Raw genomic sequence first — 17,162 nt, forward strand, 5'->3', positions numbered from 1 at the left:
ATCTGGCCAATTGGTCCTTTTTCTTTTTTTTTTTGTCTGAGAAGTGGTTGAGATTTCCAACCTATCTGCCAAGTTTGGGAACTGTAGCTGTTATGATTTCTGAGACCGAGATACTTTTAGGTCACAAGAAGAAGAAGAAGAAGAAGAAGAAAAAGAAGAAGAAGCTTTGCTGCTTGAACCCCTAATTGAATGAAAATTACAAGTTGAGGCAGTACATGAGTGGCAGAATCAACAGGAAAAGTGTGGGAGTATGGAGAGGGCACCTGTTTTGCATGAGGTTATGCTTTAAAAAACAAATGTGACCTTGAAGGCTGTGGGCGAAACAGCTTGTTGTAACACTTAAAGTAACACTGAAGCTGTGTGAAACCCTGTGCCCCTTTCCTCTGCAGAGCTGCAAGAACAGGAAGAGGAAGACCAGCTTGTGGTTAAATGTAAAACGACTTTGTGTTTTTGAATGCCACTTGCTACTGGCTGTGCTCACCCTGCAAACGGCAGATGCACAAGCCGCCTCACTGGTAATTGAATGAGTGTAAAACAGGGTGGCACAGTGACTGTCATGAAGGGTGTGGGCATGGCCAACACCACAATGTGTCAGTAAACACACCCCAACTTCATTTACAACATCAGAGGATGTTTCGTACATGATGAGGAATCTAAATCTAAAAGATATTAATTCATTGTTCAGTTTTTTTTTTTACCAGTAAAAACCTATGAAACACATCATTTACATACATGTAAGATACTAATTAAATTAATTTGAAAATACTGACAAATGTCAGGCTGGCTGTCACACCCTGTCACAGAGAAATTGTGTGTCTGTGTGAAGCAAGAGTTGAGTCAAAAATTTAACGGTGGGCAGGATTTCCTATATTATCTAGGATGTGTTGAGCAGGACAAACCTCATGGGCAGCAGACAGCCTGATGCTTTACCTCCCAGGTAAGTACCAACTTCCCTCTGCCAAATTCTGTTTTATTTTATTCAGACCCTCCTGCTCAGCTTATATGATAACCTGTGGGCACATACAGTTGAGCATTTACATTTCTCTCTTTTTAAAATGAAGTTCAGTTTGTGGCGAAGCCAGCTATCAGGGTGTGCCATCTTTAGATATCTTTTCTCTGCCAGTTTCATTTCGTAAGATGCCTTACCATCAACCCGCATAATTAATAATAAACTGCAAAATAGTGTTTCTATACTTTTATACAGTGATTTATGGTTTTGATCAATCGTGTTTTCATATTTTTGTGATGTAGTGATATTTTCACTTTATAGGTTCAGTGATAACATTTTACTTTAATGTTTTAAAACAGACTATAGTTTTAAACTGATATAAAGGCAAGATAAGTGTTTATTAGTGTACAGAACTTGTTAACAATTGTAACTTCTCCTGTGAAGAAATATTTTATAGTATAGGAGTTCTAGTTCTTGACTGATATATTAATAAACACTTATATATGCTAAAAGTTATATTATAGTGGATTATAAAATATTTATTAATTGTTTGTACACTGATTACAAATACTAAATAAAGGGACATAAAGTACTACTGTTTACAGTAGTTTAGATTTTAAATATTTTAATATTCATTGTGTGAGCAGTTAGGAGTGAGCAGCAATACTGATGACTAAATCATACGAAGAAAAAACATCCAGCAGAAGTAGAACTTAGACTGAGCTGAACAGTGAAGGGAAGACAAAGACAGAAGAGTAGTTTCAATCAAATGTTGTTTTAATCTTTTTGTGGAGAAAAGTCTGCAGTTTATCAACAGTCTTTTCTCAGGACTTTTGCAAGAATTTGACTGAATTACTGAATGCTTTTTTAAATCTGTTCACTTGTAACAAATTCAACCAGCTGACCAATATCGTCTAATTTTTGTCTGAACAAATATGTAAAAATAACAATTTTAGGGTTTAAAACAGACTTTACTTTCCTCTACAGTTGATGTTTGTGTTGTTTACACTTTTACCGCTGCAGTTCCTGCACTGATGAGAACATGTGAAGGCATAATAATACTTCTGATCTACCCTTCCTTCCTCTCTAGTTCCATACCGGCGCTGTGCCCTTTTGACCTGGAATACCCTTGGCAGCCATGACAACATATGGATCCCGAGCCTTCCTCCTCGTCCTCATTCTCCTCAGCTCTTTCTCATCCCTGTTTTATTTCAGCTTCTTGGACCAGAAGCTCTTTCTGCACAAACATAATCCAGATGTTCCTCAGAGGAACATTAGCATCTTGCTGTGGCACTGGCCATTTGGACGCTCCTACAGGCTTGACGGAAACAAATGCCTTGAGATGTACAACATCAGCCGCTGTTTCCTCACTGACAACACCTCCACCTTCTCAGCTGCTGATGTGGTGGTCTTCCACCACCAGGAGCTGTGGAAAGGTCCGTCCTCGCTGCCTTTGCACCTGGATCGCCCGGCCTCTCAGCGCTGGGTGTGGCTGTCCATGGAGCCTCCTGTCAACAATGCAAACCTCAACCTGTTCAACGGCCTCTTCAATTGGACCATGAGCTACAGACATGATGCAGACATATCTGTCCCTTATGGAAAGACCCTTCAAGGAGGTGATGATCTCAGCTACCCTGCTGCTGCGAATCGTTCTTGCCTTGTCGGCTGGGTTGTCAGCAAATACAAGCCTCACCAGGCTCGGGCTGGTGTTTACCAAAGTCTAAAGAAGCACATCCCCATAGAGGTGTACGGCAAGTGGAACAAGAAGCCCCTGTCAAACAGAAAGCTGTTGCCCACTATTGCAAACTGCGTTTTTTACCTGGCATTTGAGAACTCTGAGGCGACGGACTACATCAGCGAGAAGCTCTGGAGGAATGCCTTCCAAGCAGGGGCCATACCGGTGGTTCTTGGTCCCAGCAGGGCTACCTATGATGCCCTGGCTCCACCTGGTTCCTTTATCCATGTGGCTGATTTTGAGAGCACAGCTGATCTGTCCGCCTATTTGAAGCATCTGGCTGCAGACAGGCAGGCCTATGAGGCATACTTCAAGTGGCACCGCACTCACAGGATCAAAACCTACACTGACTGGAGAGAAAGGCTGTGCCAAATCTGTGTCAGGTACCCCAGTTTACCAGCCAACAAAGTCTATCGGGACCTGGAGGGCTGGGTTTACAGTTAGGATTTTCTTTCACTGAGGTGTTTTGATGGCACTGCTGATAGTGCTCAGTTACCACATGCGAATGTAAAAATCCATACACTGACAATTTGATGTAGGATTGCACACATCTCAGTCAAGCATGCAGTTTGCATAAACAGTAAGGAGATGCACACCACAGAAACAAATCTCAAGTGGTTGGTTGGGTTAGCTATGCCCTACACCAAAAAACGGAAGTGGTACTTGTGTAACCATAAATAAGTATGTCTCCGTTTATTTATGTTCTCAGTGCTCACCAAAGTTTCTCTTTACGATGAAAAAGAAATTATTTCTGAGATGATATTTTTGTAAAAGATGTTTCTTTATACTGTACTCCAGAAATGTCATGCTCATCAGAAAACAACAAAAGAGAAATTTGATTTTCTTTATATGATTATTTGTCCTCTAAAGGCTCAGTATGCTCAATTCAAATGACATGACACCTGGGGTGTGAGATCTGCCTCCCTTTGGTCAGGGTTTGGTTATGTTCAGAAAACTAACTGCTGTAAAAGTAACAGACCAGCCCCGGATCCACCCTAACACTTCTTTGAGTTGTTACTTTCTTTTTTTCTTTCTTTATGCCTTTGGTTAATACTGACCCTTTGGTTAATATATCTATATGTTAACCAATATATAGATATATTTGGTTAATATATCTATGTATTAACCAAAGTATACAGATATATATAGTTTATACACACACACACACACACACACACACACATATATATCAATGTGTGTGTGTGTGTATATAGTTGTTTAAATTTTAAAATGTTAAATTTTCATTTAGATTTAGTAATACTTAGTTTATTTTATTACCTTACTCTTGTTATATTTTTATGTTGCATTTGTGAGAGCAAAGACAAATGCTTTGTGTGCTTGCATGCTTGGCTAATAAACCGATTCTGATATTTATATGCAGTACGTGTACATATCCTGTATCTATATAGGGTAGGTTGGCTGAGCATACATGCGCTTTTACAAGGGCAACGCCCTGTTACCTTGTTAACAGTTAAGTAAAATTACAAAGAAAGTAACAACGATGGACAGACACATTAATAAAACTGAAATTAGACAATATACAATGTGCAAGCTCAGTGAAAGCAGTCACGAACAGGAAGAAAATTATAATTGAGAATGTTATTACAGTTTTTTGCTAAGACACATTTCTTGAAATTATACTGTATTTCCCAAAACTCCAAACGCTCACATGAATAACTGTACACTTATCTTCACAAACCAAACTCTCAACTCAACACCATGTAATCCTACATTGAAACCAAACTTTGCCTTCAGACATCACACAAAAGCCATCAAATACACAAACACTACAGAACAGCCGTTTCACACTAGTGAGATCAATTCAAAACACTACTGTAAAAACCTCATACTGCAATGAATGATGGTGCTCGCGGTTTTCCAACAGAACAACCTATTTACATGATGAACACAATATAAAGATACAACACATGTATACATTTTCAAAATGTTTAATTCCTCAATGTACTGTAGTAAAATAAACTGAAGTTGAAATATGCAACTGATAAAGAATGTAGAATACAGTAAAATAATGTCTATGTATTTACCAACATAAAAAAAAACAGTTTGTACATAAAGAAAGAAATGACATTTATTCTGCCTCATGGATCCATTGTTCCAAAACAAGTGAACTGACCCACAGCCCTTTTACTGTATCTATCCATCCTGAGGTTCTGAGAAGTGTGTGAGTAATTTTGACTCTCAGTGTTTCCACCCGGGGAATCGTGTGTTAATTTGGTTCCAGCTGAGATACCTTGAGTTAATGATATCGAACAGCTGTGCTTTCTAAATGAGCACATGAGTGAAAACAGGGGAATAGATAAATCATAAATCAAATTATGAAAAAAATAATGAAAAAAACAACAACTGCCTACTAGTTAGTTTCAAGCATTCTGAACTCTTTTTTAAAAGCTTATTTTTTTGGTATTTTTATTATTCTCTATTATTTTTTCTATATTTCTAAAAGCATACTGAACTAATGTAGACATGCTAAAACCTTTCCAGCTGCACCTCAAAAAGGAAGAAATATATATGCTAGAAATCATACAGAATACTGGATTAGTTACTTACTTATTTGTTTATGTACAGTAGGGACCATGTACAATGTCTAACATAAATGTTGTCATGTGACATACTGTACCAGAATTAGCTTATAAAGCTAATTAACATGTGCTGATTGTCTGGGAATTAATGAGTTTTTGCAACCTGGAGTTCAACAATTACAAATTACATGAAGATTTTTTCTGATTCTGTTAAAGTATGTGTACATTTGGCAACCAAATCAATAAAGGATTCACTGTTTCCCCACCAGATAAGAAATGTTAGAGGCAGTTCATTGTCATCAGTGCAGAATCTGTCCTCTAAAAGCCACAGGTTTCATTTCAGTAAACACCACTATGACATGACATCACTGTGGGGTGTGGTGAGAAAAGCAACAGAGAGGAACATTTCTAGTCACAATGATTTTCTATATATATACGTGACACACAGTCAGCTAAGTGTGTGCAATGTAAATGCAGCTGAATGCAAAAGAAAAAAGCAGGTGCATGATGTTAGATAAGTCAAATTAGTGGTTTAATCCCACAGTGACTGCACTCATGTGCACTGACTGACATGTACCAACAGCTGACAATAGTATACAATTTTGATTGAAGTCTTATGACCTGATGAGAGTCTGTGAAGTTTGACTTTGACCTTAGACTCATGTGACAGACCACCTTAAAATACCACCTTAAGTATCAAGAAGTACTATGTAGCATAAAATGGAAATACTTAAGTACAAGTACTCAGAATTGTATTTTAGTGCAGCACCAGTGTAAATGCACTCAATCCTCTTTATTCGGACTGCAGTGTGATTTTCCTCCATGAACCACAACACAAACTGAAAGACAAGAAGAAAGAACTGTGACAAAATATAAGCCTGTGTTCATTGCAAATACATTTCTTGCACTTACTATGTCGTCTTTTTAAGAGTCACACAAACGCCACAGCCATACATGGGTGTGGACAAAATTTTAATTTTAAAATTTTGATGTTATTTGCTACTTTCACTGCATAACATTTTTAACCAACATCAGTTCAGTATCAAATATCCATTCCTTCTCAGGATTTTAACCCTTCAAATGCCAGTTTGTTTGCGCAATGCGCTTGTTGAAAAACAACCTTAAAATCAACTATTACCCATATTCGCAGTGCTAGTGTTTTCTCTTATATAATGAATAACACAGTCTGTGATATGTAACTAATTAACAACAACACTGATTATTATGCATTGTTATTTTTGTGCAGGGAAAGCAAAATAGACAAAACTCCCTCTCAGCTTGTTTGTGGCCAAAAATGGCAACCTCTTGTTTACATTCTGAAAATGCTATAGAAACACTATATATTAATATTATTTTCTACTTTCACTGCTTTTTTTTTTTTTTATTGGCATCAGTCCTGATCATGGAATCCAAAATTTTATCAATGCCAGAATTTTAACCCTTTAAATCCACATCCATCCACCCCTCACACCTCCGCCTCCCATGCAGGTTTGTGTGGGTGCAGAGTAGCTGAACCATCTCCTCTGTTATAAACAGATTAAAGCAAACCTCAGGCTGCTGATGCGGGCGACTGCATGCAGGGTGGGCCCTGGGGTGGCACCAGTAGGTACTGGATTGTACTACACAATTCTCCCATTAAGAGACATCCACCCAACCGAAAGCTCCCCAGTCTCCGTGCAACCCAGTCGCCTGAAGAAAACGTTGGCATTGAACGTTTCTGCAAACCACAGACACGTTGAATATATGTTTCAACACGTGTACTACGTATCATATCAACATTTCTACAAACATTTCTCTCCGTTCAATAATGATGTTTTATGATGTGACAGCGCTGTGGTTCAGGTCTGGTTAGGTTTAGGCACAAAGACCACTTGGTTAGAGTTGGGGAAAGATCATAGTTTGGCTTAAAATATAAATGTCTCACTGAAAACACCTGGTTTTCTGCCAGAAAAACAGCTGCAGATGTCCTGACGTCACACTGAAAACACCCGCCTGTGTCGGTGAGACGGGAAGTGGGCACTGATTTCGATGTGGTTTCGAAGAAACTTACTAACCACCCACCTGCCCCTCCTCCTCCTCCTCTTCCTCCTCCTCCTCCTCTTCCTCCTAATGGGAGAGATCAACTCATAAAGATCTCGCGTGAACTACGTCACTTTAGAAATGTTGAGATGGTACGATTTGTTGAAATGTTAATATGCAACATATTTCACGTGTTGAAACGTAGATATTCATCGTTTCTGTGGTTTGCAGAAACGTAAACTGCCAACGTTTTATTCTGGCGACCAGGCTGCTTCTACTGGTTCCACCATTAGCTGCTTGGCCTCAACTGCTTTGTCTGTATCCTCTTCACCCCCTGAGGAAGAGGAATCAGGCACCGGCTGATATTCTTCATCGTCACCTGTGATGCTGTCATCCTCTGAGGATGTCTCTTCATCTAGGGTGGATAGAATAGAATAGAAAAATCAGAAAAAAAATGTACACCCTTGGGTAATTCTATGTCATTTACATTAACACAGCTAAAATGATCAAAAAAAAGAGAGCGAAGTGGCCACAAATGGCCAACATAGAGACCAGAGGGTTAAGATAGTTGTGATGCAACTCCACAGTATACATAAAATAACATAATGTACATTTACTCCTGTGCTGCACTTTGTACATTTATTGATTAGTTTGTTTATTTGAGTGTCTTGCACCACATGAACTTACAAAACATAGAGAGCAACAACAACCGGGGCACTCACATGACAAATCTTAATACACAAGAGCACATTCAATTTACATGCCAGAAGCAATAATAATAAACTTTATTTATATAGCACCTTTCAAAAGATCATTCTGAAGTGCTTTACTAAGTAAAAAAAAGTTTAAACAGTTCAACAACCAATTAAAGAGAGAATAAAATAGAATAAAAAACCTGAAATATGATCAAATAAAATAAAAACAGTAAAAACAAAAAAACCCCACATAAAACATTATGGAAGTGGAAACATAAAACTTTGAGCTGAGATGAATTAAAGGCTTTTAAAAAAATGATTTGGCAGCTCCGATCTTCAGGCAGGGCGTCACAGAGCTGAAGGGTCCTGACTGCAAAAATCTTCAACCAGGACTCAGGAACAGCTGGAAGAGCTCTTCCTGAAGGAAGAGGAACAGCTGGAAGAGCTCTTCCTCATGATGTTTTTTCCAGCAGCGGCTGAGTGCTGAGTGGCTGCTGCTGGACACGGAGCTCTGCAGACGCACCAGCAGCTTCTGATGTGACTCGCTTCTTGTTTTCTTTCATTCTAACGCAGTTCTTCACTTTGTACTTATTTCACTTTGTTTATACTCTGTAAAAAAATAATATTACTGATTTTTAAAAAAAATCCTCAATAAAGTGAAAAAAACAGTTCATCATCTATAATTTCACTCTAATCTTTTAAACATCAATGATCTTCAAAATGAATATGTTATACATATGAACCTTTTACTTTATGTTATTGTTGTAAACTTCATCATCAGTGCAAATGCAGATGCAGTAAGAATTGAATAACTATGTAAATTTAAGTCAAAGGCTTAAAAACAAGAAAAAGTGAATGAATGCAGATAAAGCATTATAAGTTGGTGATTGGATCATTGTGGGAGAAATGGTGACAATAAATGATTCACTTAACTTCACACTTGAATGAATCGTGATCATTAACTGGCATCACATCATGTCAGTTAAATGTTAAAGACACACTGAAACCTGAACACCATGAATTCACTGAATGTGAATAAATCATTCAAACTCAAATAATAACACATAAAACTACATTTCTGTCTTTTTTCAAACCTTTGCTGTAATATATTTTCCAGTCTGAGGCTGAACAGTAGAGACAGCCTCAGGCAAAGGTCAAATAGGTCAAAACCTTGAAAAGGTGGAAAAGAAGTCAAAAATGTAAAAAGGTGAAAAATGTCTTCTTTGACTGTAGTGGTCAAACCTTTAAACGTGTGTCCCAGTGACTTCACTTCCATAATGTTGGAGATCAGAACGGTCCTTTTTTAGTCCCTAGTATGTGTTAAATTCCAAAAACGCTGAATCATTTCAGTATTGCAGCTCAATAGTATCTTTCATCAATGTTTCTATTAAAATAAAAAAATCCCTTTTTTCAAACAAATATTATGGTTGCCAATTTAAAAAGGTAATTTAAAGCCAATTTGGACTAACATTACCATGTTGTGCCAGCAGATGGCCACCTTTAGCACTGTTTTCTTGCAAGTTCAGACCATTAAACAAAAACTCACAGCACTGTTATAGTTGTTTAACCTAATTCTGAAGGCTCCCATTCACTGCATCCATTAGTCAGAGAATTTGGTTCTAAAATGGAAAAAAAAAAATGCAATTTTACCTCAAAAGATTTGTCCTGGTTTGGAGCCAACGACACTGTCAACAGTTTTATTTCTGCTGAAGAAACAGTCCTTCTGTGAACTGTTGACAGTGTCTTCTGTTTTGTGTTATTCTGGTGAACTGACCCTTTGATACATTACATACAGAAACATTCCCCTGACATTAAAAAACATAATTAGAGAGAAAAAATGAACAAACTCCACACCAGACCACATTTGACTTCAGATTATATAAATATTTATTTCTTTCATTTCAGCTCTGGTATATCCACATGCATGCTTAACATGGTGGTAAAGATGTTTGTCTCCTTAGTGTATATAACTCATATGTCGTCTGAAAACAGTCTGTATCAAAGATAGCTAGTCTAGGTAGTTACTTGTTCTAGAGTTCCTTCACAAGACATCAGAGAGAGAATGATCGAAACATGACACCCAGCTTGCTTATTGTTTACTTCTCAGTACTGGTGAAGGGAAAGCAGAGCTATGTAACGTTTCAAAAAAGGCAAACAACATGAGAATTTGATGATTTCTGGTTATCCCGCATCCCTCCAATCAATCAATTCTTGATTTGTTCCTCAAGCTCAATAGGTTTGAAAAAACAAAAACAGTCATTACAACACAGTTTAAGATCTCCAGTATTAATACTCCCTGGTATCTGCTGTAGATATATTTGTTAAATATTGACACTTATGTATGTGTATGTGTGCAGGTCAAGTAGAGAAACATCCTCCACCCCTGTGGGAGAACTGAGAGGCTGAAACAGTGGGAGCAGGCTGAAGAGAGGAGCCACAGAGAGCAGCTTTCCTGAGAGACGACAGCGAGAGAGGCCACGGTTACATCCAGGGTTCCTACAGTTTCCCTGACAAACACATCGCTCTCCAGCTGAACAGCCCTCCTGGGTGTGTCATGTCAACTATGACCTACACCGTGGGGCCATAACACTGTCTACAAGTAGTTTTGTACATCCAATCCTATATGTAGGCCCGGTGAGGATAGCAGCTTCAATAAAGGAAAAAGCTGAGGCTAACCATCAGGGATGCACCCATCACTCATCACCCACAGTTGTACTTATATTCATTCAGTCATGGCAGGCCACTCAGTTGGTACTGGAATTGGTGGGGGAGTAAAAATGTAATTTGGATCGGTGCATCCCTTGTTTCTGCAATATATATATACACAGTATATGGTATATGGAAGTCCACATATGCCAATATTAAAATAAAATATTTGAATCAAATTGATTTTCTTTTTCCATTTGAGTGCAAAATAAAAACGCAAAAATTAACATTTTATCTTCATTTTCTACGATGGAAATAAAAAAGGAAATTTAATTGGCAAATAATTTTCAGTACAATATCAATACTACCATAATAATATTGAAATTGAATGTAACATTGGCTCTTTATTCTCACTTTCAATTTGGCAGCCGATGCGCAACTTAAAAGGGATTCTCCCGTGATTTAGTATTGCACTTCCTCATAGTAAAAGATTGGTCAAAACTGGATGCAGAGATATCATTTTAGTACCTAGTATAGACTGAACTCTAAAGTCACTGGATCCTACATTTCCCACAATGCAACGGTTTCCTTTTTTGGACTTTCCCCTCAGAATCTTACTGGATATAATATCAGATTGGCTGAAATGCACCAATCACTGGACCATTCCATCAGCCTGGTTTGTGGCTAGGGTTGACCAAACCTGGGCTTGTTTTTATAGAGGTTTTAAATTTGACTTTGGCAGCTGTGGGTTTCCATATATTTATATATTTATAGCTCCTGAACATTTATCAGATATGTGGCAGGTTGTCTTTTCACCTGTTCTGGGAAATTTTTCCTCCATTTACCATATTTTCTGTCCAGCTGGATCTAGTCTTGGACAATGTTATATTAAAAGGAACAGTTCAACATTTTGTAAAGTACACTTGTTCACTTTTTCTTGTCTGTGCACTAAATATGAAGTACAACTGGCAGCCAGTTAGCTTGGCTTAGCCTTGCTCTGTCCATAGATAGTGTTTTGATCAATCAGATGTTCAGGCACAAACATCACATCATATATATGATATCTAATCAATTTTGTTACCTTTGGACAGAGCCAGGCTAACTTTTCCGTTTCTAGTCTTTATGCTACACTAAGATAACTAGGTTGACCATGATGTCAGCCTGAAATAATTGATTTTGTGCCAACAGTATACAGACGTTCTGGTTTGTCATGTGAACTATTACTTGGTAGGGTTGAAAAGGTTGCAGATTCCTGTCCACTTAAATAAAAGTTCAGGAGCTACAATCCAGTGCACATAAATGCTCTACTTTTTTCTTCATTTACAAACATATTGTGTTAGTTAAAGGTTATTATGCACAACAATAAATATCATCTGTCAAATGTCAAACAGGTCAAAACCTGGAAACCACTACTTTTCCAAGAAATTCCCTGCCCTTTCCATGTGTAGGAACCCTGCAAATAGAGTAAACGAAAAGGAAACATACAACAGTTCAATATTTGACACAGCACTCAGGAATTTAGAGGAACATGTGTACACACACACTGAGTGAGAGGTAAGATCTCTTTCCTGTACAAGTTAGCAGCTATATACAGATCACAAAACCATGGGGACAAGCCATGTCAGTCAAATAGCACATATACAGGATGGGCTCGCTCTGTTTCAGAGTTCTAGATAAAGAAGTTTCAAATTCCTTTGAAATCATTCAAGTTGTATGTATTTATAGAATCATCATTAGCAAGTTTGCACAAGAAACTTGTAGGAACTGTAAATGCATATTGACTCCCAGGTTTCATAACACAGCGTCGTCCATTCATGCATAGAGGAACCGAGAACACAATGGCTACATAGCATACTGATACAGATCATGGTGCTGCGTGGAGGTGTCTCCATGAAATATTAAAATCACATTTCTTTTAAAAATACTCAAATAAAAGCAAAGCCTGCAGTGAGAACTCAATGAATGAAGTGGTATTTACTGATCAACAAACATGGATATCAATAGATGTCTATCAATGAACTGATAGAAATATTTAGTCATAGCTCAGTGGTACCAGACTCTGTTTTATGAACAGAAAATATCATATTCAGTGTTTGACTGCTACCTGACAGAGGTCATTTGAGTTCTTCTAGATAATGGTTGATTGTAATTTTGCTGACAAAAAAAAAAAAGAAAAGAAAAAAGAGTGATGAGATAAAAAAAGAAGAGAATGTGGCTGTAGAACGGGAGACGTTGGTCCCAGATTCAGGCCTGCGACATCCTTTAAATGTCAATGAACACCACTCCTTATCCTCTTCCCTCTCCGTGTACCTTACACTCTCTATCCTGTCCATTAAAAGGGTTGGACTGAGCACAGCAGTGTATGCGGAGTGTGTGTGTGTGTGTGTTAATTCAACTCTGTACACACAAGTGCTGCATTTGGCGTGTCGAACCTCTGAATGACCAGGTCTACTTGTGGAACCTTTGAAGGTAAAGGGTGGAGTCGTCAAACAGCGGGTTCTTCACCTCCATTTCCCCTGTCTGCGGGAGGGCAGAGAGGGAGAAAAGGGATTCTGGGTAATGCGGTTCATTATCAGAAATGAAATGTTTTCATTGTCTACAGATTCATGTTTATTTTCATGCCGTGTTGAACACTGAAATGTCCTCCATTGTTTGATATGAAACTCATAACTCAGTTTTTTAGTGCAGCTTTAAAGTGATGACATTTTTGCCAGAAATTATGACTGGTATTCAGTTTATTATCATAGTTTTGTTAATTGCTGTCATATTAGAAAACAAATTCCAAACTGAAAAACCTTGCTCTAATGTGTAAATACTGCATTAGAATATATTTGAGCTTCCTACTGTCATCCAGTCAGCATCCCATTCATATTTGTGGTCTGGATGACACAAAAAGATATAAAGTCTAATTTTCAATAGAAGTGGAGCTCATAGTGCTTACTCACTGGTGCCAATCCAGGACACTCATACACTGTGAAATCTCCGTCCTCATTCTCCTCGTCTGTCGATGCTCCTGAGTCAGGAACTTTTGGCTCGTCCCTGTGCCTGCAGAGGTCACATACACACACGCACACACAAACAGAGTCATGAAATATTCAACAAGGATGACACTAATTTAACGAGGCAGTGAGGGCAAAGAGGAACAAGAGACACAAGGGGCAGGAGACAGACACGCACGCCTGAGAAAGATGAGCGTGTCTGGGTTTGGAGGGTGACTCACTTCTCCAGGGAGAGCATCTGCTTCTTCTGGTGCTGGTAGTGGTACATCTGGGCACTGTGGGCCAGCCTCTTGTCCCCAGGCTGGAGCACACCCAGGGGCAGAGGGGACATGAGAAAGTCAGTAGTGTTCATCCACATCCAGAGTTCAGCATGTGTTTATACTGCACGTGTTCCAGGACAGGTATGTGTGTTCTTTGAGGTCTTGCATAGATACAACTACTTGGCTGTAAACAACTGGTGCTACCTAACAAAAGATCACGCTCAGGGGGATCCAACATCAACCCAAGCAAGCATAAAATTAAAATATTATATTTATTTTGAACCAGTGCCAGACAGATTTAATAACTACTTCAGTTTCATTAAGCTAAACAAAACACACCACACCATAACTCACATTTTTTATTTTCATCATAATTAGCTGCTGTTTGCTTAACTAGCTTAGATTAGAAATGGCAATATGATTAGTGGTATGTAATATGATCTGTTACTACAGTCATTATTATTAAAACATACAGAAATATACTGCATTCATTTGTTTCTGGGTCAATTGAGGACAGTGCAACAAGCTGAGAGCACAGCACTAACATATTATCACCTTTAGAAGCTGCTGTGGTGAATGTGCGACAGTAGCTAACAGCTGCTTATTTACACCCCCAGCAGACGCAGAGCTACAGCAGCATTCATCATGTCTGTGTCCAGCTGGTGAATATAAAGTCCAATATTCACTCTCCTTAGTGTTTTTATTGGTGGGTTTATCAAGGCTTTTTCACTGAAAACTGCTTCCTGCTGCTGCTGGAAAGCAGATGACTGAGAGCAGGTTGTGGGTTAGAAAACCAAAACAATTAGCTAAAAGAGGCTAAAAGAGACTAAAAGAGGCTAAAAGCTCTGTAGGGGAACTGCAGAATTGGTGATTAGTGACCCCTTTCTCATTATACATAGTAATTTGATCCATTGTAAATATAAACGTTGATAAGTTTCTGTGGTGGAAAGTAACTAAGTACCTTTACTAAAGTACTGTACTTAAGTACAATTTTGAGGTACTTGTACTTTACTTGAGTATTTCCATTTGATGCTACTTTATACTTCCACTCCACTACATTTATTTGACAGCTTTAGTTACTTTTCAGATGAAGATTTGACACAATGGATAATATAACAAGCTTTTAAAATACAACACATTGTTAAAGATGAAACCAGTGGTTTCCAACCTTTCTGGCTTTTGACGTCTTATAATAAGCAGTGTGTAGTCGGGGTCACATTTCACATGTCCTCTCCCATTAATCATCTCAGGTTTATCTGCTGACCCTTTGGAGGGGCCCGACCCCTAGGTTGGGAACCACTGGACTAAACTAGCTAACTGTATATAAAGTAGTGTAAACTAGCTCCACCTCCAGCAGCTACAACAGTAACATGCTGCTCTAACACTGATGCTTCACTATTAATAATCTAATGATGTCATATATAATAATATATCAGTCAGAGGGACCAAACCACTACTTTTACTGCAATACTTTAACTACATCAAGCTCATAATACTTATGTACTTTTACTTAAGTAGAATTTTTCATGCAGGACTTTTACTTGTAATGGAGTATTTTTACATTACTGTGTTGGTGATTCTACTGAAGTACTTCTTTCACCTCTGTGTGGTTTTAACAACCAGTTGAAAGCAGTTTGCAAGGTATAACTACCAGCGTGAAGAAAAACTATATTTAGATTAACATTTGGATAACTCCAACATTTAACACACGGTTTGCTTTTACCATGTTTTTCCCCTCACTTGTCCGTTCCTCTGTGTACATTAGTACATTTCTTCCCTTGTGGTACTATTGTGATTTTTTTACTCACCAAATTGTCAAAGGTTTGAGCTCTCATCAGCCCATATGCAGGGTAATCCACTTTCTGTGTTAGACGCACACCTTTCTGCAATCTGTAAAAAGAAAACCAGTTGTTTAAAAGTCCAACTATATTCAACTTTTTACTTTTCCCTCCCACAGCAAGTGATGCGACTTCTTTTTGGAGTATTTCACCTGCAATGGAAGGCTTTCAAGAGATGCAGCACACTCTATCATGTGACTTACTAGAATTCAATTCCTGTGACATTTTTGACTGATTAGCATCTATTACTGTCTCTTTTTAGCACTGCGGAGCGCCAAAGAAATACATTTGCAAATTCTATGGATGGTGGTTTTAAGTTGTGGTTCAAATTATGAATGCTCCATGAATATTGTATCTAATGTCTGATGTCTAATCTCTGATGTTAAAAAGAATAATTCTCAAAATTCAATTATCTTCTCCCAAAATATGTTCAGAACTACACCGGTTATTTCACAGATTATTACAATTGATCAACTTCTTGGTGATTTATAGAAGAATTGCTCATTTTTTTAAAATTGAGAAATTATTTTGGAGAGAACTCATAAGTATTTACAGACAGTATTACAGAGATCAAAGACAACATCAAGATCAGTTGACTAGTCATGGTTAGTACCTGAGTAATTCTCAGTGTGGGTCTGAAAGATACAATAAATATTAAGTGATGAAGATTGAAGTTGCCCGTGTTGACTCAATATTCAACATGTACTGTATTTGATTATTTTTATAATTGGAGTTTTAATGTATTACTGACAGATCAATAGTCTATATCCTGACAGGGAAGGACAGAAGCGTAGACACAGAGGAATACATGTCTTACCTGACCCAACAGGCCCCCGCTACGATCAAAGCCAGCGAGCCCGCCACGATGAAGACGCTGCTCATGACTGAGAAGAAATACATACAGAGAGTCAGAGGGAGAGAGCGCTGTGCAGATCTGAAGGTGTCAGAGGAAGACATGATGTTTGAAGCAGAACGCTGAGCTCAACGAGGAGCTTCTCAGTGTCAGTGATTCTGGAAGAGGAAATTTTGGCTGTGGAATATCAACAGTAAAAAAAAAAAAAAAAAACAGCACTGATGACAGTAACAGAGTGTGGCAGAGCTAATTGACAGCAATATACAAGTTCTGTTCTACACAAACCCATAATAAATTTGAGGTCAGTCCCGAGATTTGAAAGCACGCAGTACTAACATTTCATCAGACAAAGAGTTCATTTAACTGAACTGATCCAAATTTCCAAAGTTCTTTGAATGCTTGTTAAGTTGGGTTTTTAAGTAGCACAGAAAACAGGACAAACATCTTCCAGATTCATTTTTCCCATCATTACCATTCCTCCTGCCTGTTTCCTAGGGATGAATACTTTTCCCACTGCAAAGAAGAGATTTAAACTTAACAGGACTTGTTGTTCTGCTAATAACCGTTATCTGGGTAAAAAGTTCTACTTCTAAAATCACCTTCATCCCCTGGTTCTGCCTTGACCTCT

The 17,162-nt window shown here is 38.2% G+C and overlaps 2 protein-coding genes and 1 long non-coding RNA gene across 3 annotated transcripts in view; 1 reads left to right on the plus strand and 2 right to left on the minus strand.

Moving 5' to 3' along the window:
* The first annotated feature begins 760 nt into the window (after positions 1–760).
* Positions 761–3,318, plus strand: fut7 (fucosyltransferase 7). The gene is made up of 2 exons (XM_044363171.1): positions 761–937; positions 2,040–3,318. Exon 2 carries the CDS (start codon positions 2,088–2,090, stop codon positions 3,126–3,128), a length of 1,041 nt encoding a protein of 346 aa, XP_044219106.1. The 5' UTR covers positions 761–937; positions 2,040–2,087; the 3' UTR covers positions 3,129–3,318.
* Positions 3,319–5,496: 2,178 nt separating this feature from the next.
* Positions 5,497–7,283, minus strand: LOC122990081. Its single transcript, XR_006405266.1, has 3 exons — positions 7,158–7,283; positions 6,773–6,941; positions 5,497–6,063 (listed from the first exon to the last, which is right to left on the minus strand). It is a non-coding gene; the product is annotated as an uncharacterized LOC122990081 (long non-coding RNA).
* Positions 7,284–9,801: 2,518 nt separating this feature from the next.
* npdc1b (neural proliferation, differentiation and control, 1b) overlaps positions 9,802–17,162 on the minus strand; it is a 39,101-nt gene continuing 31,740 nt past the window's right edge. The window contains exons 5-9 of the mRNA XM_044363182.1: positions 16,499–16,565; positions 15,652–15,733; positions 13,805–13,884; positions 13,530–13,629; positions 9,802–13,104 (exon numbers count right to left, since the gene is read on the minus strand). Of these exons, the coding sequence (XP_044219117.1) occupies positions 13,033–13,104; positions 13,530–13,629; positions 13,805–13,884; positions 15,652–15,733; positions 16,499–16,565 (401 nt within the window). The 3' untranslated portion in view covers positions 9,802–13,032. The remainder of the gene's footprint in view (positions 13,105–13,529; positions 13,630–13,804; positions 13,885–15,651; positions 15,734–16,498; positions 16,566–17,162) is intronic.

Source organism: Thunnus albacares, chromosome 2 (genome assembly GCF_914725855.1).
Source record: "Thunnus albacares chromosome 2, fThuAlb1.1, whole genome shotgun sequence".
Taxonomy (NCBI): Eukaryota; Metazoa; Chordata; class Actinopteri; order Scombriformes; family Scombridae; genus Thunnus; species Thunnus albacares.